Below are 27,184 nucleotides of genomic sequence, written 5' to 3'. Positions count from 1 at the left end.
GGGGCTGGACATGACCTCTGCCATTGCTGGTAGAAACAGCAGCATGATAGTGCGCCATCTAACACTGGCATACTGAGGGCTAATAAACCTCAAGTTCCGCCCCCAGTGACACACCTGCTCCAGCAAGGTACCACTTTCTAAATTGCCATCATCTAGGGTTCAAGCATTCAGAAAACATGAGTTTATGAGGGGTAGGTGACTCAAACTATCACAATGAGTAAGAGCACAAATCTCTTATGGCCGGAAAGAAGGTGTGGCTCTGTCTTAAGTTTATCTATTTACTGAGACAGTTTCAGAGCCCAGTTTTAGAATGATGTTGTTAAGTCTGTGTTACTTATAAGTCTGAATACTGCTTTGGAGTCACCTACCTGCACAGCATGCTGTCCTGAGACCCTATGGCACCTCAAGTGGCTGGTGTGGCTCACAGAGAACACACTGAGATCACACCACTCTGCACAGCCTTTGATAACCTTGAAGTTGAAATGCATATGCCTGTGTGATGTTGTGGGCACCTGGGTAGTACCCATCAGAGTATGGTCTGGAGGGATCTCTAGCTCTGATAACTGGGACAATACTAGGATCTACTGCTCTGGCTCTGGAAGGTTAAATTTACTAGAGAATGCCTCCAACACCACCATACAAATGGTCCTGGGCTCTTTAAAAATGACATTTACTGGGCTGGAGAGATGGCTTAGCTTTTAAGATGCTTGTCTGTGAAGCCTAAGGACCCATGTTCTCTCTCTCACCAGATCCCATGTAAGCCAGATGCACAAAGGTGAGGCAAGTGCAAGATCACACTTGCCTAGTGTGCACTAGTGTGCACTAGGTGGCACAAATGTCTGGAGTTCAACTGAAATGGCTGAGGCCCAGGCTTGTCAATTCTTTTTCCCTCCCTAACTCTCTCTCGTTTGCTTTCTCTAAAAGAAAAAAAAAAAAAGAATGACACTTATTGAGTATATGTGCTGGTGGGCTAAATTATAACATTTATAATTTTATGTAATCCGCAGAGCTACCACATCGTCAAAAATAGCACATGGTTCCACATGCTAGATACCTATAGAGAGTATTCCAAACAGTATCACCTCAGTGTGGAAAAAGAAATTAGTCCTGTTTTTCTAGTAAGAACAAGGACCTACTTTTTCCTGCTGAATTCTACACAGAACATTTCTATTCTCCCACACCAAGCACTTATCCGTTTTTCAGCAGACACTCAGTATCCCACCAGTGCCGATCAATCCTGGCCATAATGGGAGGTAGTGCAAACTTCACAGGCCAAGAATTCTCTCCCGTAAGGATTCCCACACCCCTCTTAAGTAACAAAGAGAAGCTTGGTGTTATCACCTATACAAGCAGATGTACATTGGGTTCCTAAGAACCACCCCTCCAGATTTAATAGCTTGTTGGAGCGCTTACTGAGAAACACATGGTAATCTATAATAAAAAAAAAAAATGGGGGGGGGCTGGAGAGATGGCTTAGCAGTTAAGGTGCTTGCCTGCAAAGCCAAAGGACGCTGGTTCGATTTCCAAGGACCCATGTAAGCCAGATGCACAAGGTGGTGCATTGAATCTGGAGTTCTTGTGCAGCACCTAGAGGCCCTGGCCTGCCCATTCTCTCACTCCCCTCTCCCTTCCTTCCTTCCTTCCTTCCTTCCTTCCTTCCTTCCTTCCTTCCTTCCTTCCTTCCTTCCTTTCTCTCTTTCTTTCTGTCCCTCTCTGTCTCAAATAAATAAATAAATAAAAATAAAATATTCTTTAAGAAAACTTATGGTAAAGGATAGGTAAACAACCAGATGAGATGAATGGAGAACAGAGGGTCGTGTGCCTGGAAGACTTTCTCCCTGTGGAGCTGGGTTGAGCTGTGTTCATCACCCTGGTAGTTCTCCAAACACAGTGCCTTGGGGATTATTATGAAGGCTTCATCACATAGGTATGGCCAGTCTTTAAGTCCATATCCACCTTCTCTTGTCTTCTTCACTTAATGGGGGACAGGACTGAAAGGCCCATGCCTATATTCTTGGTTTGGTCTTTCTGGTGGCTAAACATCCTCCAGGACTACTCCCCCCCACCCCGCAATAGTTGCCTCACAAGAACAGAAGATGAACCCAGTTACTCAGGGAAACCTATGGGATTTCAAATTTTATGTCAGAAACCAGGGTCAAAGCCCACATATGAGAACAAGGTCTTCCTAGCTCCTCTACTGTACAGAACCTATCAAGATGAACAAGAGCCTTTTACTGGGACCTAAGGGCAGAAGTCAAACATTTAGCTCTTATTATACTGCTTGGGTACAATATAACACAGCTTAATAGCAGATATCAGAAGGACTAAACTGTTTCCAGGTAACTTAATTGGGGTCCACTGGTAGAATCATAGGCGTGTCCTAATGTAAAATTGTTTTTTTTTAATATCCAAAGAAAAAGATGTTATTTCTTTTGATTATATAAATTCCAAAGGCTCATAAGAAGTTTTCACCAGCCACTATGTTTTCGCTTAAGTTAATTGTCCACTCAGGTCAACTGAGGAGGTCACTCTATTTGCTTGCTTCCTATTCAAGGTCTCTTCAGGGCAGGGGTCTCCAACCTGACATCAGAACATACCTTATGTAACCTGTAAGCTCACCTTTGGAATATGAACAGATATTCACATTATTCAGATAAGAAAATGATGTTGTCCCAGTCATTAGAACTGAGTCCGTGTGGCGCACTGAACAGCAAGGAAAGTGACTCAACTAGGCCTGAGAACGGATGTACCATCAGGACGAGGGAGGCAGCATGTTCCTGACCACTCGCTGTATGTTAAGCTCAATGAGGTGCACATTAAGATTAAAAGGACTGTGAGTGGTTAGCAAGGGGAAATTGGTTGGGTGGTGTTTAGTCTGTGGGTTTAGGAAATTGCAGAAATGCAATTTAACTCTGGATTTGAGTTTGTCATAGGATTAGTATTCTTATCTAACAATGTCAGTCTTGTCCAGAACAGATCAGTTAGGATAAATGTAGAATCAGCCTGCTTTGAGAGTACGGACAGATGAATCCTATCCTGTCACAGTGGGTGAATGTGTGCAGGCAAAGGAGCTGAAAGGCCTGTCTAGGTCAGGGTGGGATTTCTAAGGATGGGTACTGATCGGTGAGGACTCGGAGGGTGGAGAAGACATAAGCACATGGTGACATGAGGCCAGAAGACAGAACTTTGTGCCTGGAGGACCAGGGGGCACACCAGAATTACCATCTGGGACCCCCGTCATTTCAGACCAAATGTACTGGTCCTGCTTGCTGCCCCATCTCTTAGCTAATTAGCTTGTAGTTTCTATGCTCTCACTGGCCTGTGTCTTCTCTTCCAATCTGCCAAAGCTATTTCTACCTCAGGGCCTTTGCAGGAGCTGCTCGACCCACATGGATGCCTTCTCTTCCCCTCCCGGATTGATGGACATGATTGCTTTCTTCCTGGAAATCAGGCTCTAATCTCTGTCCTGTTAGAAAATTAGTCACATCTTATTAATCGTCCAAACCACCATTAAACTTCAGTCATGAACCTGAAAGTCACGAGTCTATTGCCTGTACATGGATGCATGTCTAAGCTTTTGTATTATGTTTTAAGTGACTTACAGTGACAAAGGACTTAAACTTGTCAGCTTCGCATTGCTGGTAGAAATCACCCAACCAAGAGCAGCTTCTGGGAAAAAGAGGTTTATTTTGGCTTACACGCTCATGGGGAAGCTCCACGATGGCAGGGGGAAATGATGGCATGAGCAGAGGGTGGACATCACCCCCTGGCCAACAGAAGATGGACCACAGCAACAGGAGGGTGTGCCAAACACTGGGATGGGGAAACTGGCTATAAAGCCCATAAGCCCACCCCCAACAATACACTCCCTCCAGGAGGCATTAATTCCCAAATCTCCATCAGTTGGGAACCTAGCATTCAGAACACCCAAGTTTATGGGGGACACCTGAATCTAACCACCACACTTCCCCTCCTGGATTGATTGACACAATTGCTTTCTTCCTGAAAATCAGGCTCTAACCTTTGTCCTGTCAGGAAGTTAGTCAGATCTTATTAATTGCCCAAACCACAATTCAACTTCGGTCATGAACCTGAAAGTCACGGGTCTATATCCTATACGTGGATGCATGTCTAAGCTTTTGTATTGTGCTTTAAGTGACTTATACTGACAAAGAACTTAAATTTGTTAGATTGAAAATATATCCATGGTGACACAGGCCTGCAATCCCAGCTACTCAGGAGGCTGAAGTGGAAAGATGATTTGAGCTCACAGGCTGAAGAACTCCTGGGTAATATAGTGAGATTCTGTCCTAAAAAAAAAATAATAATGAGGGCTGGAGAGATGGCTTAGCGGTTAAGCGCTTGCCTGTGAAGCCTAAGGACCCCGGTTCGAGGCTCGGTTCCCCAGGACCCACGTTAGCCAGATGCACAAGGGGGCGCACGCGTCTGGAGTTCGTTTGCAGAGGATGGAAGCCCTGGCGTGCCCATTCTCTCTCTCCCTCTATCTGTCTCTCTGTGTCTGTCACTCTCAAATAAATTAATTAATTAATTAAAAAAATAATGAAAGACCAATTTTACAAATTCCACTTTTGTTCTAACTGAACTAAACTGATTATACGTAGATGACCCAGACATTCCCAGGGGCCAGCTTCCACAGGAAATCTGAGGGATCCTCAGTTGAATTGAAACACATCCTGAGTTGACTTTGTTAATGAGTTATTTGTAAAGTAAACCTTGAGTTAATATAGCCCTCAAATATGAAGTTTAAACATGTATATTATCATTTTCTACTTAATAGTGTCACAATCAGGTTGAAAAAATGAAATTCTTTTAATTTCCATGTGCAAATCCCAGGTAACATTTCACAAATAGTGGAGTTCATTCACAGACTTTATGGAGGAGCCAACGCCCAGAATGTGGGCTTTGCTGGAGTGAGAGGAATCTGTAGTTAGCCTGGGATCCGCGCGTGCCCTCACTCGTGAGACCAGACGATACTTGCAGGTGTTTGGGAGCAACTGGACAGTGACCTAACCTCTCCGGCTTTCATTTTCTCTCCCAAAACTGATGAGATGCTGTTTGGTATCCGTGTGGCTCTTCTCTCATCTTTTTGTCTTACGTCCCATTCCTCACGCATTATGATCATCAAGAAGCTATGGGCTGGAGAGATGGCTTAGCGGTTAAGCGCTCGCCTGTGAAGCCTAAGGACCCCGGTTCGAGGCTCGGTTCCCCAGGTCCCACATTAGCCAGATGCACAAGGGGGCGCACGCGTCTGGAGTTCGTTTGCAGAGGCTGGAAGCCCTGGCGCGCCCATTCTCTCTCTCCCTCTATCTGTCTTTCTCTCTATGTCTGTCGCTCTATGTCTGTCACTCTCAAATAAATAAAATAAAATAAAATGACACACAAAGAAGCTATTTGCTAATACCTTTGATAACTTGAGAAAGCCTTGTCATCCAGGTAACATGTAGGCTATGCTCCCCCTTCACTGTTGCTCATATCATATGCCAGGTGCCTGCTCTTGTTCACAGTTCTCTGAGGTCCCTAGATAGAACTTTATAAAAACGTGCCCATCCTGGTGATCTTCCTGAAGTACTCAAAGGATGGTCAGCCACAGGGCACCTAAAGATTACCCTGTGGTGACAACAAGTAAATCTGGGTGTTCTGTGGGCTGAGGCAATATTTATCCTGAACGAAATGAATACATTAGTTCAAAACACTAGCCAAAGCATTTTCAAAAAGCTTAACATATGTGCTCTGTATCGGCTAACTGTTGTATCCAATGTTTGTTGTATATTATTCATGTTTTATAGACTTTGGGGCATAATCTTGCCATTTACATTATGAACTTTAACACTTATATGTTGTATCATTGGAACACAGTTATTCAAAAGCAAGAAATACTGCCCGTGAAGGCCTTTGTGAGGGAGAGGCTATTTTACTTTTCCTTTTCTTCATTTTTCTCTTCTTGATTGAAACCGTCCTATGAGAAAAATGCAGAAAAGCTCAAGTAATTTGCTTTGTAAATGTCTCTCTTAACCCCACCTTTCAAAAACAAACCCCACATTAACTTCCACAGTCACACATGCATGCATACTATCCCAGGAGACGGGCATGCTGACTATTTGCCAAGCAGAACATATTCTATAATCAGACTCATCTTCATGTAAACTATGACCGGTACATGTTTATTTATGACATGGTTTTTACTAACATGACATTTAATCCTGTCACATGTCACAGCACAAGCCCTCTCATGGGAGCATGAGCCGGTAGAGGGGCGGAGGCTGACTCGGGCACCCTACGCTCACTACCTATGGCCATGGCCGAATTATGGGTTTTTTTTTAAATAATTTTCTTTCCTGATTTATTTAGTTTTATTTATTTATTAGAGAGAGAGAGAGAGACTGGGCGAGCCAGGGCCTCCAGCCACTGCAAATGAACTCTAGATGCATGTGCATCTGGCTTACATGGGACCTGGAGAATCGAACCTGGGTCCTTAGGCTTCACAGGCAAGCGCCTTAACCGCTAAGCCATCTCTCCAGACCCCGAATGATTTCTTTATCTCCTACTTCAGCCTCCTCACTTACAGAATGAGGATAATAACAGTAACAGTGTTAAATCAGTTACTGTGAAGATTTTAAGTGATTATTATGCATGGCACTTAACATACTCAAAGCACGCAAGATAATTTTCTAATAGATTTTAGTGTTGGAGCATTATAAGTCCATTATTCTAATGGAATAATAACCAGGCACATCATAGGCATCAGATACTCGTGATCACTATGAATACTGTTTTTGACTCTGTCTAAAAAGGCTTTTGCTCCTACCATTTCACTAAGATACATTTTGTAAGTAGAATTACTTCAAATATATATTGTTAAATTACCCTCTGGAAGGGTTGTTCAATTCACTGAACATGCTTGATGTTCTATATGTAAGGCAGAAGGCAAATACTGCACAGCAAATGTTTCTGGAGGTGCTTTTTGATGGGAAATGACAACTAGCTGGGCAAGAGCTTTTGTTCTTTTTGTTTTGTTTTGTTTGTTTATGTTTTCTCAAGGTAGGGTCTCATTCTAACTCAGGCTGACCTGGAATTCACTTTGTAGTCTCAGGGTGGCCTTGAACTCATGGCGATCCTCCTACCTCTGCCTCCCGAGTGCTAACATTAAAAGTGTGCGCCATCACACCCAATGAGAACTTCTGTTTTTCATAATAATGGAATATTGAAACCTGGGATTTAAATATCTGACCTTCCTTTGCATTGTTTATATTCTCTTCAGACAAACTTATGCAAACTAAAACATGTTTTCTTTGAGTGTGTTTGGTATAATCTGATATTTTTTTGTTTAAGAAGGAATTTGTATGAGTGAATAATTTGCATATTAAGGTGTGGTCTCCCATTAAAATGGATATTTTTCTGTTTTTAAGAAAAAAGCAGCAAGCCTTGGGAGCAGTCAGTCCTCCAGAACCCATGCTGGTGCTACAGCCCTGATGGCCAAGGTCAGTCATTGCTGATCCAGAAGACCTTTCCTCCCTTCCTGTCCACAGGGCTCTTCAGTGGATGGGGCCTGGGGGGAAAGCAAATAGATTCTATATGTCACTAAAACAAATCACTGAACTATCATCCATTACTCAATGATCATTTCTGTGTGGCAGGGTAGGAAGTAGCTTCTAAACAATGACTGGAATGATAAAATCTAGTACAACCATGGGCATTATAGTTATTCCTGGCAGGTAATGAGTTCAACACATATTATTATCATAAAATGTCCATAGGTAGTATGGACTTTTACACATGCTGTGAGTGAGAGTATTGATCAGGATCTCTAATATAATCAACTTTGCAGCATTATTACCATTGTTGCTGTTGTTTACATCAAAGGAAACCTTGGCTCAAAGGGGTTAAGTAACCATCACATGCTCACAAGGCCAGTGACATGGAGATAGGCTTCCAGTAAGATGGAGGTAGGATTCAAACCCAGAGTTTCCACTCATGCACAGTCCTTGACAATGCTAGATCACTGAGCTCTTGTTATTATTTTTTTTGTAAAGTAACACTTCAAGCCTTTGCAACTTATAAAAGAATCACTGGAATAGCACCTTGCAAGTCAAGCAGCTTTGAATGAATAAAATTATTATGTTCATCCCATTTCCAAGTTTGTGATCTAGTATGTGCAAGATTATCTAAAACCTTATTTCCAAGCTATTTATACTGTTATTGTAAACATTTTATTTATCTATTTTATTTATTTACTCAAGACAGAGAGAAGGAGAGACAGATAGAGTGAAAATGGGCACACCAGGGCCTTCAGCCACTACAAATGAACTCCAGGCACATGCGCAACCTTGTGCATCTGGCTTACATGGGACCTGGAGAATCCAACCTGGGTCCTTAAGCTTCACAGGCATACACATTGACCACTCAGCCCTCTCTTCAGCCCCTATACCATTATTCTAAAGAAGCATTGTTTTCCTTTGAATAGTGGTGGTTATCTAGTGGAAGTCTATGGAGTTTTTCTTGTGTGTCATTTATTTGATAAATGACTGATGTTTCTGTGTCTCCTAAGTTCCCAAATATTCAGGAATAAACTGAAGCATGAAAAGTGCCCGAGCCTGTGAAATTAGGTTGTTTCCAGCAACATCACCCCCAATTTAAGATCCTGTGAGCATTTGCAGGTCTTTTCAAATCTCTCTTCCACCAGCCAATAAAACAATAAAAATCAATGGGAGGCTGTGACTCTTCAATACAGGGATGTCTAAGTGTTTGGGAGTAGTGTGAGTTTGAGATTGAGATCTGGACTGTTTTAGCTTCTGCTGCAGCTGTTGGGGGCTCGACAGTATTTGTGCCCACTTGAAGAGCTCAGGCAGATAGTCCCAAGTTCAGGCTTCATCTTTACCACTCATTTCTGTAGTCCAGCTGAGGTTCTGCTTCCTCATCACAACGGGACCAGGACTTCTGCCAGAGCTGCTGTGAGGCGGAAGTGAGGAACTGCATATACAAACCTCCACGCAGTGCCCTGGGCCTGGCCCTTGGCAGCCACTGGGAAAATGGATGTCTGCTATGATAGCTCTTGTCAGTCCTCTTTTTCTGTTACTGGCGTGTCTTCAATTGGAAAAGATTCTCCAAGAACAGCTTGTCTTTTATCTAGGACCTGTATTTAACTTATGCCGAAGGTATGCTTCTAAAAGTGAGAGATGCATTTCATGAGCAGCTTCCCACAGTGACATTTAGTGACATCATTTGTAAATGGTCTCCATTGTCCTGAAAATTTTGGAGGTTCAGTTTGCTGAGGGAAACTGGATCTTGTTTTCTGGTATGGGTATTTTTTTTTTTATTTTTCTTGGACAAAGTTATTGCCTAAAATCATAAACTGTAAGAATCAGAGCCTCTTTTTCTGTCATTTTTTTCCCCACACAGAAAGCTATCATCTTTCTGAGTGGGATGATTTAGAAACCTGCTTCAAGCCGGGCGTGGTGGCGCACGCCTTTAATCCCAGCACTCGGGAGGCAGAGGTAGGAGGATTGCCATGAGTTTGAGGCCACCCTGAGACTCCATAGTAAATTCCAGGTCAGCCTGGGCTAGAGTGAGACCCTACCTCGAAAACCAAAAAAAAAAAGAAACCTGCTTCATCTTAAAGGCAGAGGAAGCCAGGCATGGTGGTACACGCCTTTAATCCCAGCACTTGGGAGGCAGAGGTAGGAGGATCACTGTGAGTTCAAGGCCACTCTGAGACTACATAGTGAATTCCAGGTGAGCCTGGATTACAGTGAAACCCTACCTCGAAAAACAAAAAACAAAACAAAACAAAAATATGCAAAGGAAGGTAGCATGGGAAGTGGAAGTGTTTTGGTATTTTGGTCACACCTTTATTGCTTTGTTACTTCAGGCAAGCTTGGAATTCTTTCTTCAGTTTCTATAAAAGGCTGTTCTTTCCCGCCTGCCTCTTGTCTTAATTCTTACTTTCCTCACTGTTTTCTTAGTCATGTCCTTTCACCAATTTTCTGAATAATAGGTGTATCAAGGTTTAATCCCTCCTACCTTATTCCTATTTTGGAGTTGTGGAAGAAAAACAAAATGCTTGCATATGACTTCTGATGCCTGACTGGAAGGGCTGTAACTGAATAATAGTCCCTAAAAGTTATCATTCTCAGGCCTCATTGAGAAAAACAAGAGGTATTGGCCATGTGGGATAACTTGAAGCCTTTTATTACATAGTTGCTAGTTACCATAACACACATAAGCTTCAAATAAAACATTGACTTCTTAAAACAGACTTTATGGTTCTTGCCAAGAAATATATATATAAAATTATCAGTTATTTTAACTTTCAGCTTGAATGTGTCCAGGATCGATCAAGAAAACTAACTCATATCGCCAGTTTTGTCTGCCATTTGGCCATGACTTTTTGGCTGCTTTGGGATAATATTGCTTTCAGTTTTTGATAAATTGATGATGAGTGAGATTGCAGAAATTACATCGATTCTTTTGGGCATGTGGCTCTGTGAGTGGTGTGTGTTCATATCCGCATGTGTTGTGGGTGCCCCTGTGTGTGTGAGTGCATGTGCATACGCGTGCATGTGGATAGGGAAGCCAGAGGTCAATGTTGAGTGTCTTCTTCAATAATTCTCCACATTATTTTATTATGATGATGATTAATCATTATTATTATTATTTGAAGCAGGGTCTCTCTGACCTGAAGCTCGCCTGATTAAACTAGTCTAGTGAGTCAGTTCACACCAGTGATCCTCTGGTTTCTGCCCCCTCAGTGTTGGGATCACAGACACATGCTACCACGCCCCGCTTTTCCATGGGTGTTGGGTATCCAAACTCAGGAATTCATGCCTGCTCAACAAGCACTTAAGCAACTGAGCCATCTCCTCACCCTAAATAGACTCTCATTCAAGTCAATATAAGAATAGTTGTGATACATAATTAGTCATGCAGTTCTATTGCTAGCAGAGTTCTGACAACTCCTATTTTGACTAGCAAAACAGCTGGTTTGGGAGCCAAGGTTCGGATTGCACAGGGGACGTCTCTGCTGTCTGATACTGTGATATTGCTATGGACTGCTTGCAGTTGTTAGTTCTCATCAGAATCTACCCTCACTTGTTTAAGTCAGAAAGAACTTCTTCAGGGGTAGTGCGTAGACCCTAGGGCAATATGGAAGGCTCCAGCTGGAGTCTGAAGCCTCGTGTTCCTGCACATTCCACAGTGACACATGGAATTTCTCTTGCAAGAGAAAGCCCTGTGAGAGCAATGCGCCAATCACATTAGGACGAGACACAGAAATGCTGCCAATGCCAAACCTTCTCTGTAAACATTTCGGCCTCTGAAGGCAATGTCCTCCTCACATTGTCCACTGCGAGCCCATCCTCCTATGGCACACTTGATTGGCCAAAATAAGTCACGTGCCTCAATTCTCCTGCAAGGAAATTTGCCATATTTTTTTCTTTCCTGGATTCTATTTTGGAGAGACACATATCGATTGAGAAATTAGCAATATGTGGCGAAGTTATTTGGATGTGTGGCCAGCTGTCAGAGGGTAAGCTTGACTATAGACTGACAGAAGAACTGACTAATTGGACAAGAAGGAACGCTGGTGGCTGGTTCTCCAGCAGCTATCACATATACACAGAAGGGGCAGGCAACTTTTAGTTCCATCTAGATGGAAGAAGATCTATAAAATAATAATCAGCCATTTGGAAATACCTTCAAGTTCTGGTCCACCCCAAATAGCTCTCCTAATTTTGGTAATCCCAATCTTCTCGTCCATAATCTCAGCCAGAGGCTTGAAACCAAGGATTTGATCCAGCAGGGTGGAGCAAGGCCAGAGATTTAAATGTTGAAAAGCTGCCTGCCCCGAGGTTCCCGACACAGATGGGATGAAAACCACGCTGGAAAACAGGATGACCCTCAGGGCCCATGACAGCCACAGCACCTCAGAAGAGCAAGTCAGGTCCCTGTTTATGTCCAAGGAAGGAAACCCCTTTCTACCTGGCCTGCAACCTCACACTCTGTACAGTCTCTTTCATAGTCCTGTGATCTCTCCTCTGCCCCAGGAGCACACATCTTCATGGAGGGACATATAGATGACCAACACTGGAGGACTGGAGGTGGGGGACCAAGGCTGATCCCTATTATGGTGTGACCCAAATAAGTCACCCTGCTGTTTTTGTCACTAGAAAAAATAATTGTCACAGCTGAAGAGATGGCCTAGCAGTTAAGACACTTGCCTGTGGAACCTAAGGACCCATGTTTGATTCCAAAGATCCCACGTAAGCCAGACACACAAGGTGACACAAGCACAAGGTCGCACATGCGCAGAAGGTGACACGTGCATCTGGAGTTTGATTGCAGTGGCTGGAGGCCCTGGTGTGTCAAATCTCTCTCTCTCTCTCTCTTACACACACACACACACACACACACAAATAAAAATTGCCAATAAAAAACTAGATGTTTTGAGGTATCCCTCCCTTTCCAAAATTAATAATAATAATAATAACCACAACAGCAGAAAGACAAAACTAACAACTAACAACAAAAAAAAAGAATTTGTAAGCTATATTTTCATCAAGTAAAGTTCTAACAGGGTTTTCTCAGGGAATGATGAAATATTAGAGTTGGGTGACTTCTTACTTCATAAATTCTAGTTAATAAAAGGAAAGGAGAAATAAAAACACGGTTGCTGCAAGGGTCACCTTGAGGGAGAAGTCCGGGCCCCACCTGCTCTTACTGATGGGGGAGTGTGAACATTAAGCTTGTGAAGGTGAGGGGGCTTGTTAGTGACCACTGCAGTTGTCTGTGTTGGGTGAACGCAGCACTTAGCTGTCATTAGCTGGACACGAGGCCTTTGTTCCTGAAATCCTGGCCACCACGATTCCGCCCCAGACCTGGGTAGGTCTAGTGATGTCATCATGTTTGGTTTATGGTTTTGGGAATAGTTGGCTTTGGTTTTACATGTGTCTTTTAAAATTTAGGAACTCTGTTTTTTTAACCCATCACCAACTGCTTATTTAAGTGGTTTTTAATATTTTATTTTTGTTTATTTATTTGAGAGAGAGCAAGAGAGGCAGATAGAGAGAATGGGTGTGCTAGGGCCTCTAGCCACGGTAAATGGACTCCAGATGTATGCACCACCATGTGCATCTGGCTTACATGGGTACTGGGGAATCAAACCTGGGTTCTTAGGCTTCGCAGGCAAGTGCCTTAATGACTAAGCCATCTCTCCAGACCAGCCAACTTTATATTTATAAACTCATATTTGTAAGCTCACTTTCTTCTATAAGAAGGATCAGTACCTTTCCCTTTATTTACCTATTACCCCATTAATGTATAGGTAACAGTATAGATTCATGAACTCATACTTTTTCCTATGGTTTCAAATCTACTGTTTTTAATGAGGCAGGGCTTTACTCTAGCCCAGACTAGTATCTACCTCACGGGGGTCCTCCCACCTCAGCCTCTTGAGGGCTAGGATTAAAGACACCAGCCACAAAACGTGCTGCAAATCTGTCCTCCAAAGTTTTCAAGCATAAAACTGTATAATGTACATACGCCTTTAATCCCGGCACTTAGGAGGCAGAGGTAGGACGATTGCAGTGAGTTCAAGGCCAGCTTGAGACTATCTAGTGAATACCAAGTCAGCCTGAAATACATTGAGACCCTACCTCGAAAAACCAATGCATAAATAAATAAAAAATATAATATACAATGATTCTGTAGGATTGTGAGTGTATTAGACTACTTTTATTTAAAAAAAATTTAAAAAATATTTTTATTTATCTGCAAGCAGATAGAGAGAGGAGACAGGAAGAGAATGGGGGCCTCTGGCCATTGCAAACGACCTCCAGATGCATGCGCCACTTTGTGCATCTGCCCTTATGAGAGCACTGGGGAATCGAACCCAGCTCCTTAGGCTTTTCAGGCAAATGCCTTAACCGCTAAGCCTCCTAGACTTTTTTTTTTTTTAATCCACGGTATACAATTTGTGACGCCTTTGGAGTCATCCATCCAATCTTAGCCAGCACTCACTCAGTTAACCTCAAGGTTCCAAAAGGGCTGTGGTTCCAAAAGGGCTGTTTGGGGGCCGCGTGTTTGGGAACAGCACTGTGTGAACACTGTAGGTTAAAAGGTGACAGTTTGGGAGCCGAAGGCCTGTCATCGCCCGCGGCCTACACTGAGCACAGAGCAGGTGGCCCGCCTCACTGACCACGGGGTTTGGTGGAGCGCGTCCCCCTCCCCCGGGGATGCCCGCGCGTGACCCGGGGAGCGGAGCCAGGGCGCGGGGAGCCGAGCCGGGGCGGGCCGGGCGGCGCGAGGAGGAGGAGGAGGAGGAGGAGGGCGGGAGCATCCTGCGTCGCCGTCTGTCCCTCCCGGGTCCCGCCCCGCCCCGCCGCGTCACATACACACACACACTCCGTGGGCCCCGGCTCGGGCTCAGAACTGAAACCGCAGGGCCCCAGAGCTGAGCCGGGAATGCTGACATCCCCAAAGCCAATCTGAGCTCTCCTCCCCGGGCTGCCTGCGCTGGGCGCGCGCACGCACGCACGCAGAGTTGAGTGAGTACTTACTTGATTTTTTTTTTGGGGGGGGGGTAGCTTTGCTCCAAAACTGCTAATCTGCCTTCGCCCCAGGCCCTGGTGTGTCACTGGGCCGGACCCTGCAGCCCATTCCCAGGCTGGGGGACAAGTACTGTCGCTGTCACCAGGACCCTGGAGCTCCAGTGTCTCTCCAGATCTTGCCCACCCTTCCTGCCCGCGCATGACACGCGCACTGGCCCTACAGCTGAGAATGTATCTGATAACCGGACCGGAAGGGTTGCAAAACAAGTTTACACGACCCGGGCCGAATGTTTGAAAGAAGGAAAGAGCAGCTAGGGAGGAGATTTGGTCTGGTACTTGGACTCTGGAGTTAGACCCCCACCCCCTTCTCCTGCCCTGTAAACGGGTCACCGCCCCCCTCCCCAGGACCTTCCCAGCGCCTGACCTCTCCGTGTACCTGACACACACTGGGCGTGGTGGGGCAAGTGTTGTAACATGTTTCAGTGCTATTTCCTTGAACACAACCTGAGACGGTGCTAGGATAACATCACTAGTAGATGCTTTATCTCCTTCAAGAACTCCAAGGGCTCTGCGGAGATTCACCGTGTCTCCCACGGAGTGGAGGCCCCAACATGCTCCAGTTACAAATGTGCAGAGGCAAGCTCATGACTCGCGGGGTTTACAGCCTGAGAAATCGAGGCAGAGCTTAAGCCCCTTCCCTAAGCAGTGGGGGATCTTGGAGCCTCACATTCCTTTTTTTTTTTTTTTTTTTTTTTTTTTTTTAAAGAATGAACCATCAATGTCAGTGAGACAGGAGTCAGGAGTGCCTATTCAGCCCTCTGGAAAGTTCCCCGAGGTTGGAGATGCTCTCTAAAGGAAAAACCTGCATTGCAGAGAAACTCAGCAAGAAGTGGCTTGTGCTGCTGGAAGGGGGAAAATTGGTTTTCTCATGAAGAGTTTTTCTTGATATTTTGCTTGTGGGTGCTCATTGGACTTCATTTATTTTATTTTGAGAGAGAGAAAAGGGGGCAGGTAGAACGGGCGCACCCAGGCCTGTAGCCTCTGCCAAAGAACTCCAGACACATGTTCCTCATCCTGCATGTAGCTTACGTGGGTACTGGGGAATTGAACCTGGGTTCTAAGGCAAGTGCCTTAACCACTACGCCATCTCTCCGCCCTCATTGGATGTTTTTTTTTGGGGGGGAACGCGTTTCAAGGTAGGGTTTCACTCTAGCCCAGGCTGACCTGGAATTCTCTATGTAGTCTCAGGGTGGCCTCGAACTCACGGCAATCCTCCTACCTCTGCCTCCCAAGTGCTGGGATTAAAGGTGTGGGCCACCACGCCCAGCTTTCACTGGGTGTGTTTTGCACTGACTATCCGAAAGAAATATTGAGTTCCTTGGGGATGTGATGGGCTGTGCTATTTGGGTTCTAGGAGGCGTAAAGGATGAAAATGAAGTATTGAGAACTAGGAAACTCTTGTCAAATTAGGAAAGGCCATGTCTGCAGACTGATGAAGAAGGAGTGGAGGTGGCCAATTGTCATGAGGCTGAAGGGGGGCCCCGGTGTGTGCCGACACTACCCTTGGGGTCTGCCGACAGGGCGCGTGCTCTGCAAACGGAGACGGTAGCGTTTGCGAAGCAGCGTGTCGCAGTGTGAAAGCTGTCTGCTTCTGCGTTTCATGTGTTTTGAGGAAGAGTCCCAGGGCATGTCGAGAGCTGATTACATAGAATTAGCGGAGAGACATTTCCTTGACTGTTCTCTGGGACAATTCGTTGTTCTCCCCCACAACGAAAATGGAAATGATATAACATACCCCAAAAGCAATGTGTACGACCAGAAGACCAGGAAAAGCTTTGTTAACACTTAAAGTCGTCGCAGCTTCTTGGATGGAACTTTCTCTTAAAATAGAAAAATTAGTCCTGTTTTCTTTTTTTCAAATCATGGTCATGTACTTCTGTGTGTTTGTGCGTTTGTGTCTTTTTGTAGCTAATAAATCTCCTTGTTTTAGAGATGATACACATCTAAAGTACATGTTTTTGTGTCAGTATGTCTGGCCTCCTAAGAAGAACATGGACTTATTTTTCTCTAAAACATTGAATTAATATTATAAGTACTGCAAAAGTCCAATGGCTTTTTAAAACTATTTTTTCGATTCTATTCTATTTTTTTCTCTATGAATAGCTAACTTTAAGTAAAACGTGTTGCTCCTCAACAATCATACTCAATATTTGGGATAGAAATACTTTAAAAATATTTAATTTTGTTTTATTTTATTTATTTGCAAACAGAGAGAGACAGAGAGAAAGAATGAGTACTCCAGGGCCTTTAGCTGTTGCAAACAAACTCCAGGTGCATAGTCCACTTTGTGCATCTGGCTTTATGTGGGTAGTGGGGGAATCAAACTCTGGTCATCAGATTTTGCAGGCAAGCACCTTTAACCTCTAAGCCATCTACCAGCCCTAGAAATTCTTAGTTGTTCTATTATTTCCACATTTAAGGGTGCTTTACAACAATTAAGACATGATGACTTCTGAGTAAGATTGTTAGGTGTTGTAACAGAGATTTGAGTGAAACGTTCCATCATACCAGTTGTAAAGTGACATTGTTTGGCCCCATGCCCTGTAAAGCTCTGTTGCATATACTAAACAGTAGTAAATTATTTCAAAGTGACTGCAAAGATCTGAGTAAAAAATATATGTCAGGGGCTGGAGAGATGGCTTAGCTGTTAAGCGCTTTCCTGCGAAGCCTAAGGACCCTGGTTTGAGGCTCAATTCCCCAGGACCCATCTAAGCCAGATGTACAAGGTGGTGCATGCATCTGGAGTTTGTTTGCAGTGATTGGAGGTCCTGGCGTGCCCATTCTCTCTCTCTCTACCTCTTCCTCTTTCTCTCTGTTGCTCTCAAATAAATAAAAACAAAAACAAAAAAATTAAAAAGATCTGTAATAATCAATATATATATATTACATATACTTATATATAATATATATTGTATATTTTTGTTATTTATATTTTACATATATTTATTTTAATTTATTATATATTTACAATTAATAGTTATTGCCATATTTACTGAAAAAATACTATATTCTAGCCAAACTGAGCACTTGATGTGCTATGAGGATAATGCAACTAGAAAATATAGAGGAAAAAAATAGTACCTATCATACTGCATTGTTTCTTATGATTATGGTCAACAGCTTTCCATAAAATATTTTCCAAGGTCTGGAGAGATGGCCTAGTGGTTAAGCGCTTGCCTTTGAAGCCTAGGGACGCCGGTTCAAGGCTCAATTCTCCAGGACCCACATTAGCCTGATGCACAAGGGGCGCACGTGTCTGGAGTTTGTTTGCAGTGGCTGGAAGCCCTGGCGTGCCCATTCTCTCTCCTCTCTCTCTACCTATCAGCCTTTTTCTCTACCTGTCACTCTCAAATAAATAAATAAAACTGAACAAAATTTAAAAAAAAATGTTCCAAAACTTGAGGTGTTAAAAAATATTATTTTATTCATTTATTTGAGAGACAGAATGGCAGACAGAGATAGAGAGAATGGATGCCTCAGGGTCTCTATCACTGCAAATGAACTCCTGTCTCACACGCCACCTTGAGCATCTGGCTTACAAGGGGCAATCAAACCTGGGCCGTTAGGCTTCACAGGTAAGTGCCTTAACCATTAAGCCATCTCCCCAGCTCCCCCAAATTGAGTTTTTGAGCATGAGGTTAACACATACATGAGTCTCACTTGACTACAGTTTGTTTTTTATTTTTCTCCCAGTTCTCAGAATGCCAGTTTTTTACTATATTGTGAGACTCCTAAGACAGATTCTCATCGTTGAACATCTGTCTCATCTACCAGGGTGCCTTCCACATAGTGGTTGTTCAATAAAATTCCAACAGTGAATTGCAAAAAAAAAAATAGACTAGCTATTTTTTGCATGTGCGTAGGATGTGTGGGGTGGTGGTGGTATGTGTGGTATGTACATAATGCGTGTGCCCCACGTGCACATGTGCCGGGGCCAGAGGAGGACTTCAGGTATCCCCTACATTGCTCATCTGTGTGCATCTTCCTAGGAGGTCCTCCACTCATGGAGAGACTTGGCCCCCTTTCCTTGTAGATTGACTGGCCTCGCATCCAGCGTCACTTATGCCAAAGATTTTCACTTTACCCTGAATTTCGATGGAGTAGCTCATTACTTCTGGAGTTTGCCATTCTCAAGAGCTTTCTAGAGATTCTCCAGTCTGTGCTTGATATGGGACCAGTGTTACCCAAGTATGTATCCACCCCAGCTGTTTGTGTGAGTGCTTAGGGAATGGAATTCAGGTAGCTCAGGCCCCCTCAGGCCCTCTTACCTGCTGAGCCATGGCTTAAGCCCCTACATTGGCTTTTCATGTGAATAGAGCTTTAGGATGTTGAGACTCATCCTGGATCGAATAGAAATAATACAATAGCATTCATTATTTACTAGGAGTCTCAAGTAGAGTTTTTGAGATTAAATATATTTATTCTTTGATCAAAGTTTAAACAGCGAATAATCAAAAAATGGAAATATGGCACTGATCTTTTATTTTATTTCTCTTGAAACTTCTAAAGTGGGGGCTGGAGAGATGGCTCAATGGTTAAGCTCTTGCCTGCAAGGCCTGGTGACCCAGGTTTGATTCCCCAAGACCCATGTAAAGCCACATTCACTAGGTGGTGCATGAATCTGGAGTTCATTTGCAGTGGATAGAGGCCCTGATGCACCCATTCTCTCCCTCTCTCTCTCTCTCTCTCTCTCTCTCTCTCTCCCTCTGTCTCTGTTTCTCTCTCTCTTCTCTGTCTCTGTGCAAATTAATAAAATACCTAAAGAATACCTCTAAAGCGGGCCAAATATGATGGCGGGCATATCAGAGAGTGGTTAATGGAGCAATTGACAATTTGAATTTGTTGAGTAGCACTATGATCAAGGTTGTATAAAAGCAAAAGACGTAAAATAAAGCACCTATTTTTCTAGGAATAATACTAAGAAAATGAGTGGGTCTACAGTAAGAAGCCTAGTTTAAGAAAGCAAATAAAAATTACAGATAGTAATGTCTGAGATGTCCTTCATTAAGTCTGACACACTTCCTAAGCAGTTGATTGCCTCAGCAATCTTTCCCCCAATGCCTTCCTTTAATACTTTCCCCTAACAACCAGCTGAAACATTCCAGGTTCACCCTACATGCTAGTGTATAGTTCTACGTGTCCTGTTTTGTGATGAGAGTTATGATTGTCGGACCCTCTGGTGAGACAGGCTTGACTCCCTTCCCTTGCAGACGGAATAGGCTGCCATTCAGTGTCATGTGTGCCTAAGATTTTCTTGTTATCCTAAAGGTTCCCACAGTTTCCTTATAGACTCCTTAGCAATCCAAATAAGCTTTGAGGGTTACACGTTTCAGCTGCTCATCTTGTTCTTTCTGTCTTTACTCCCCAAAATGCAAAAAAAAAAAAAAAAAAAGGCTAGACTGGCTCATCAACAGCCAGAATCACGTGCCCTGGAATTCCAGGACTTTCTTATCTCTCATGACCATTTATCTCCATCTAATTTCATATTTAGCAACTGTCACTTAGACACTATGTACCCTTGGATAGATGAGAGGAAAATCATATCATTTTATTCATACTTTATCATTTCTCTTGTTCGTCTCACAGAAATGTTTCATGTACATTGGCTCCAAAGTTGCTTGGTCTGTATTGTTGATGGTGGTTATGTATTTTATTTCATATCCTTCCAATACTCCTAAGCAACAAACAAACAAACGCAAAAAAAAAAAAAATCCCTACATCTTTGGAAATGCAGAGATAGGAGTGTTGCAAGTTCAAGGCTTCAAGGCCAGCCTGATCTACATAACAGGTCATACACTGAGACTTTACTTCAAGAGAAAAGAAGGAAGCCTGGGTTCACACCCCTTAGTCTCAGCATTTGGGAGGCTGAGGTAGGAGGATCACTGTGAGCTCAAGGCCAGCCCAGGGCTACAGAGTGAGTTCCAGGTCAGGCTATGCTATAGTGAGACCCTGCCTTGAAGAAGGAAAAAAAAAAAAAAAAAGGAAGGAAGAAAAGAAAGAAGGAAGGAGGAAGGGGAAAGAGGAACCTGGTAAGGAGAAAGGGAAGGAAAAGGAGAATAAACCCCTAATATTTGCTTTATTTCAGGAGAAATTTTTTAAACATATTTTATTCATTTATTTGAGAGAGAGAAATAGGAAGGGGGAGATAGAGAGAGAATGGTCATGCCAGGGCATCCAGCCACTGCAGACGAACTCCAGATGCATGTGCCCCCTTACGTGGGTCCTGGAGAATCAAACCGGGATCCAGCCCTCGGGAGAAATTGTTATATGTAAGAAAGATGAGTTTGTGTATCTTTTTGTTTTGTTTTGTTTTCAAGGTAGGGTCTCATTGTAGCCCAGGCTGACCTGGAACTCACTATATAGTCTCAGAGTGGCCTTATTCATTTTTATTATTTAGTTGAGAGTGACAGAGAGAGGAAGAGGCAGATAGAGAGAATGGGCACACCAGGGCCTCCAGCCACTGCAAACAAACTCCAGATGCGTGTGCCCCTTTGTGCATCTGGCTAACATGGGTCCTGGGGAAACAAGCCTTGAACTGGGGTCCTTAGGCTTCACAGGCAAGCGCTTAACCACTAAGCCATCTCTCCAGCCCATATAATGAAATTTTTAAACGGTAAAAATAAGTAGTACACAACTGAAAAATCTCCTTATGGTGTTGGAAGTGGTACGTAGCCACACTCATATTTTTTCATCAATTTCAGATCCATCTTACTTTACAATCTATTCTAGTCCACAAAATTTTTATCTGAAGGGAAAGCGGGAGATAGCAAAACATGAAACAGGCAGTTTCGTCAGTTTGCACAATGTCACACACTCAGCTCCTAGCACAGTTGGGGTGCAGGCTCCCCGATGCTAGAGATCAGCGCCACGCATATGACTGAACATCTTCAGTATTTATAACGATTTAGCTTGCTGTCAGTATATATTTGTGGATTTCAAGAATGTCATTTTAGTTCATTCCCTATAGAATTTATATAAATTAAGGTTTCTTATTAAGGTCTACAGAGCTGGTCATATTGTCACATGCCTATTATTCCAGCACTTGGGAGGCACAAGGAGGAGGATGGTAAACTCAAGGACAGGCTCAGCTACACAGGAAGAACCTGCCCCAAGAACCCAATGGAAGGGCTGGAGAGATGGCTTAGCAGTTAAGGCGCTTGCCTGCAGAGCCAAAGGACCCATGTAAGCCAGATGCACAAGGTGGCGCATGCATCTGGAGTTCATTTGCAGTGGCTGGAGGCCCTAGTGTGCCCATTCTTCCTCTCTGTTCTTTTCTCTTTCTCTCTCTCTCTCTTTCTCTGTTTCTCAAATAAGTAAATAAAAATATTTTTAAAAAACACAAGGGAAGCAAGAAAAATACCTTAGTGAAAAGCAGACTCAAGAATTATTACGTGGCTGGAAAGATGGCTTAGTGGTTAAGCACTTGCCTATGAAGGCTAAGGACCCTGTTTTGAGGCTCGGTTTCCCAGGACCCACATAAGCCAGACACACAGGTAGCACATGCATCTGGAGTTCGTTTGCAGTGGCTGGAGGCCCTGGCACGCCCATTCTCTCTCTATCTATTTGCTTCTTTCTCTCTATCTGTGGCTCTGAAAGAAGGAAGGAAGAAAGGAAGGAAGGAAGGAAGGAAGGAAGGAAGGAAGGAAGGAAGGAAGGAAGGAAGGAAGGAAGGAAGGAAGAAGAAGAAAGGAAAGAAGAAGGAAGAAGGAAAGAAGAAGAAGAAGAAGGAAGAAGAAAGGAAGAAGGAAGAAAGAAAGGCAAGCAAAAAGGGTTATATGCCAGGCCCATTTCCTCAGCCTCCATGCAGTTGCTTCTCTCTCGCTCAAAATTTCTTTATAAGTTAGAGACATCGTGAATCTATCATCCCTTAGAGAATGAGGCCAGTGATGGGATTATATCACAAGACTCATCAGTGTTCTCTTGGTTGTCTCACTTTCTGCTGGGTCTGTACCTCAAGAATGAACACAGCGCAGACAAAGATGAAGGGCATTTGAAGTGGCTACTTGGCAGAGCTCAGAATTTTTTACTCTTTTCTTAAATTTTATTCACTTATTTATTTATTTGTAAGCAGAAAGCAAGGGAAAGAGAGAGAGAATGGGCATGCCAGGGCCTCTAGTCCCTGCAAAGGAACTCCAGATGCATGTGGCACTTTGTTCATCTGGTCTATGTGGGTACTTGGGAATCGAGCTTGGGTCTTTAGGCTTTCAGACAAGTGCCTCAGCCAGTAAGCCATCTCTCCTGCCTGAATTCTTAGTAATCAACCATACCACAGCAACTGTTCCTGGTTTAGATTGGTCATAATCTGTGCCCTTGCTACAAAGAGTCCTCTTTGTTATTTATGTAGAACATGGAATTAAGCTAAGCATGCATTTGAGTCCAAGCAAAATGTCATAATGCAAATGATCTTATATTTTCTTCTTTGAGACAGAGGAGCAAGATTAGTGTAGAACTTTGCCAAACAATAGTAACCACAGGACTTTCTTGCCATCCACAGGCTAAGGAAAATCCTTGCTGGACAAACTTCCTGTAGAGAAGGGACCAAAAGAAAGATTAGATTGCCTTTTGCAGGTCTGACTTCTCCTAGAAAAAGGTCAGATATGGCTGGAATTATTTTATGCATGAAGAAAGGCATTCAGAAGTGCAAGAGACATGAATAGAACTTCAGAGGGAAAAGCTGCCTTTCTATTTTTTGATGACTAATCTGAGCATGTGTGGCATGCTCCTTTCACCTACAAAATAATTACTGTTATGCCAGAAAAAAAAAGCCTTGGAAACTAAAATTTCCAAAGCAATGGGAATGAAGCAGTTGCCTTGTAGAACCGGAAACTTGACTTCGTGACGCACCTGGGTTTTTCTAAGCAGGTGGGTAGTCCAGTGTCATGACAAGGCACTCACAGATTAGGGCCCAGTCTTCTTAAACCTGTGTTTAGATCACACCTCAGCTGTGGCTGTTGTTTCAGTTGCCAGGCAACATTTGGATGTTTATTTTGATGTCTGCCTACATGTTGCATCAGAGGCCAAAGTTTCATGTATGTTCCACTTCCCAGAGCAAGTTGAGTTTGGACACTGTATGCTTATCTTAAAATTATGCCTCTCTTCTAATGTATTCTCATGCAAGCAAGCATGCTCAGCTGAGCCATTACCAGCATCAGCTGACTCCCGGGGATATTCAGATTGCCTCATTCGGTAGCTGGTGCACCTGTGGACTGAGTATTTGCAGGCTTTTCCAACCTCCGAGTTTTGCGTAAGCAGTTTTGCTCACCTGGAATGTCTGCTCCATTCTAGCATTCAGCTTCGGTTTTTATAAACTGCAAGTATTCTCATTTAACTTTTGAAATGAAGGAATGGACTTTGGCCTACCAGAATGTTCATGGACATTATTGTTAGGTTCGTGTTGGCAGTGGTTTGATTCAGGTGTCCCCCATAAACTCCTGGAGGCTGTGTATTGCTGGGGGCAGGCTTCTGGGTATTATAGCCAGTGTCCCCTTGCCAGTGGTTGGCACAGTCTCCTGTTGCTGTCGTCCACCTTATGTTGGCCAGGGGTGATGTCCACCCTCTGCTCATGCCGTTTTCCCTGCCATCATGGAGTATTGAGTCTAGAGAATAGTGTAATGGAAGCAAGGGCAGCTGGAGATGTGTGCTCGGCTTAAAGTCCAAACTTCATCCTTCCAGAAGGAAATTTAGAGCCTGTGAGCTTCAAACAAGATCGTCAGTGACTCTACCAGTAGCATGAAAGAATCAGATGCTCTTGGCCGGGTGATTGCTACCAGCAACATGAACCTGACTGCAGCAGTGTTCAAAGCCAGGTTCCACTATTTTTGAACTGTTTAATCTTAGATAAGCTGTATAACTTTCCCAAGCCATTACCAGCCTCATTCTCTAAGGAGTGACAGATTCAAATTGTCTCTAACTTATGAAGAATTTTGAGGGAGGGGAAATTGCATGGAGGCTGAGAAAGGGGCCTGGCGGGGAACCCTCCTTCAGTCTGTTTTTCCACTAAGGCATTTTCCCCACTTCCCTTGGGTTTTTGAACCAGCTTCTTCCTGTGTAGCCGAGTCTGGCCTTGAGTTCGCCATCCTCATAAGGACCCATCAATGTTCTTTTGCTCTTCTCACTTTCTGTTGGGTCTGTACCTCAAGAATGAACACAGCGCAGATTTTATAAAGATAGATCTAAATCAGACATGAAAAGACTTGTCCCAGTCTCTGATACATGGACAATGCTACCGTTTCTCACCTCCTCATTTCCTTTTATTAAGTAGAAACTTTGTAGGGACGCACCATGCGGTTGGCACCATTGTTTCCCTGCTTCCTGCCCCCGCCCCTCCAACTGAGGACCTTCCTTAGTGGGGTCGCTGGTCTTCACCATGGAGTTGTGGGTGATGAGTTGACGTCAGCTCCCTATGAGTCACAGTGCTGGTATCCACCATGGAGTTATTAATCCCTATGAATCCTGTCAATCACAGCGCAATAAACACACAATAAATAGCTCCTACTCCCTCTGCAAAGCCTGTCCTATCCTCAGAACCTGTTCCTCAGATGTAAAGACTCTCTTATGGCCACCTGTAATATTGTGTGGCGCATCAACCATTTTCACAGTCAAGCTTACTGTATACCATGTTCTGAAATCTAACAAGATCTGCCGGCACAAAGACACGGCTCAGCTTCACTCATAAATGACCCGTTATTGAGCTATCATCAGACTCCGGCACACTTGCATACCAATGAGATGGATGAGCTTGCTTTTACCTAAAATTTTTTGGCTGATACTTGATGCCAAAGGACATAGAGCATCTTCAGTGTTTTTTGTTCTTGTTTGGTTTTAGAGTTGATCAGTGTTCTGATTTTATAACTGTCAGAGGCAAGAACGCTGCTTTCATAAATATGCGGTACGGAATGGAGGACGAATACTTACGACCATTTTAGTCATTGGTAGAAATTCTGCCCTAATCCAAAGCCAAAATCTATTTAATGATACTTTAAAGATTTTGTTTATTTATTTGCACATGTGTGTGTGCACCTCTTGCCACTGCAAACAAATACCAGACACTTGTACCACTCTTTGGGTGTCTGGTGTACATGGGTGTCTTGGGACTTGAACCTCAGGCTGGCAGACTTTGCAAGAAAGTGACTTTACTATGGGGCCATCTTCCCAGCCCCCTCGCTATCCAACATTTTACACTCATTTGATATTTTATTTATTTATTTATTTATTTATTTATGAAAGAGGGAGAGAGAGAGAGAGAGAGAGAGAGAGAGAGAGAAGAGAGAATGGGCGTGCCAGGGCCTCCAGCCACTGCAAACGAACTCCAGACACATGCGCCCCCTTGTGCATCTGGCTAACGTGGGTCCTGGGGAATCAAACCTGTGTCCTTTGGCTTTGCAGGCAAACGCCTTAACCGCTAAGCCATCCCTCCAGCCCTCATTTGATACCGTTACATGCTGAGGAACGATGATATGTTGGCAGGAAACTATTAAAAGCTTTCGTCTCCCACAATTAAACCAGTAATTTCTACAAGAGTAGAAAGCTTTGTATGTACAGGAAGAACATTCAGTTCATAGCCTGCAGTAAGTAGACTCCAGCGTGCGCTGAGGTGCTGCAGCCAGCATGAGTTGGCGCCCTGTGAGGTGCAAAGTGCACGTATCATGTCGTCACCCTTGTGACGGGGATGAGCACTACCAGAAGCCCCGTGGACTCGCTGTGCGTGTCATTCTGCATGCTTCTTGGTCACTGGGTATTGAGAAACCTTTCATCTTTGCCAGATACTTCAGGCCCTTCACATAGGGCCACAACCCACAGTTTAAGAAACTGGGTGCTCTCACTAAAAGCACCATTCTGCTTAATAAATAAAGACGCTGCATGGATGTGTGCTACGGTGCGACAGCACGCCTCTCCACAAGCAAACCTGAATGTCTGGACATGCATTTCCTGACGGGATTAAGCCACCATTACAGAAAGGAAACCACGCACACTTGTGTCACTGGCTTCGCAAATGCTGTCTGCAGAGCTGTCTGAGGAAAGCCCTGGGTCGGCTACCTGTTGTATAGTGCAGGTGTCTTATACAAAGCCATGCAAAAACTTTTTTTTATATAGATGTGCTTTTTTTTTCCCCCTTTGGTTTTTCAGGCTGATCTGGAATTTACTATGTAGTCTCAGGGTAACCTTGAACTCACAGCAATCCTTCTACCTCTGCTTCCCAAGTGCTGGGATTAAGCATGCCAGCGTGAAGCACAAAGTTTGGGAGTTGGGAAGATAATGTGAATCACAGCAGACGCGCATGCTGCATCATGAGTCAGATCCAAAAGGCAGGGACAGGTGGGGCTTGGGCAGGAAAGAGACCTCCTTGCCAGTCAGGATGGTCAGGCAGAGAGCTCGGAGATGAGGGAATATGATGGCAAAGGAGGGAATAGCAACAAGTAGGATTTGCCCAGCACTGAAAATTGCTGTAAATGCATGAACTTATCATTCAACCAGTTCTCAGGACAGTTTAACAGAACAAAAACTGTTACTTGTTCCCACTTTACAGATGAGGGCACTGAGGCACAGAGTGGCTAAGTGACTTG

The 27,184-nt window shown here is 43.8% G+C and overlaps 1 protein-coding gene across 7 annotated transcripts in view; it reads left to right on the top strand.

Annotated features, from left to right (window-relative positions):
• Positions 1–27,184, top strand: part of Cast (calpastatin) — a 117,647-nt gene that overhangs the window by 31,902 nt on the left and 58,561 nt on the right. For 5 of the 7 annotated variants that reach the window (XM_045133638.1, XM_045133633.1, XM_045133635.1 and 2 more), the window contains exon 3: positions 7,428–7,499. In XM_045133638.1, coding sequence (XP_044989573.1) covers positions 7,428–7,499 — 72 coding nt within the window. Of the gene's footprint in view, positions 1–7,427; positions 7,500–14,408; positions 14,559–27,184 lie in introns of those variants that run through there. The other 2 variants (XM_045133637.1, XM_045133636.1) reach the window with 1 other exon arrangement.

The sequence above is a fragment of the Jaculus jaculus genome, chromosome 14 (genome assembly GCF_020740685.1).
Source record: "Jaculus jaculus isolate mJacJac1 chromosome 14, mJacJac1.mat.Y.cur, whole genome shotgun sequence".
NCBI classification, from domain to species: domain Eukaryota; kingdom Metazoa; phylum Chordata; class Mammalia; order Rodentia; family Dipodidae; genus Jaculus; species Jaculus jaculus.
Note: the sequence above shows the minus strand (reverse complement) of the source record. Positions and strands in the feature narration are given on the sequence as shown.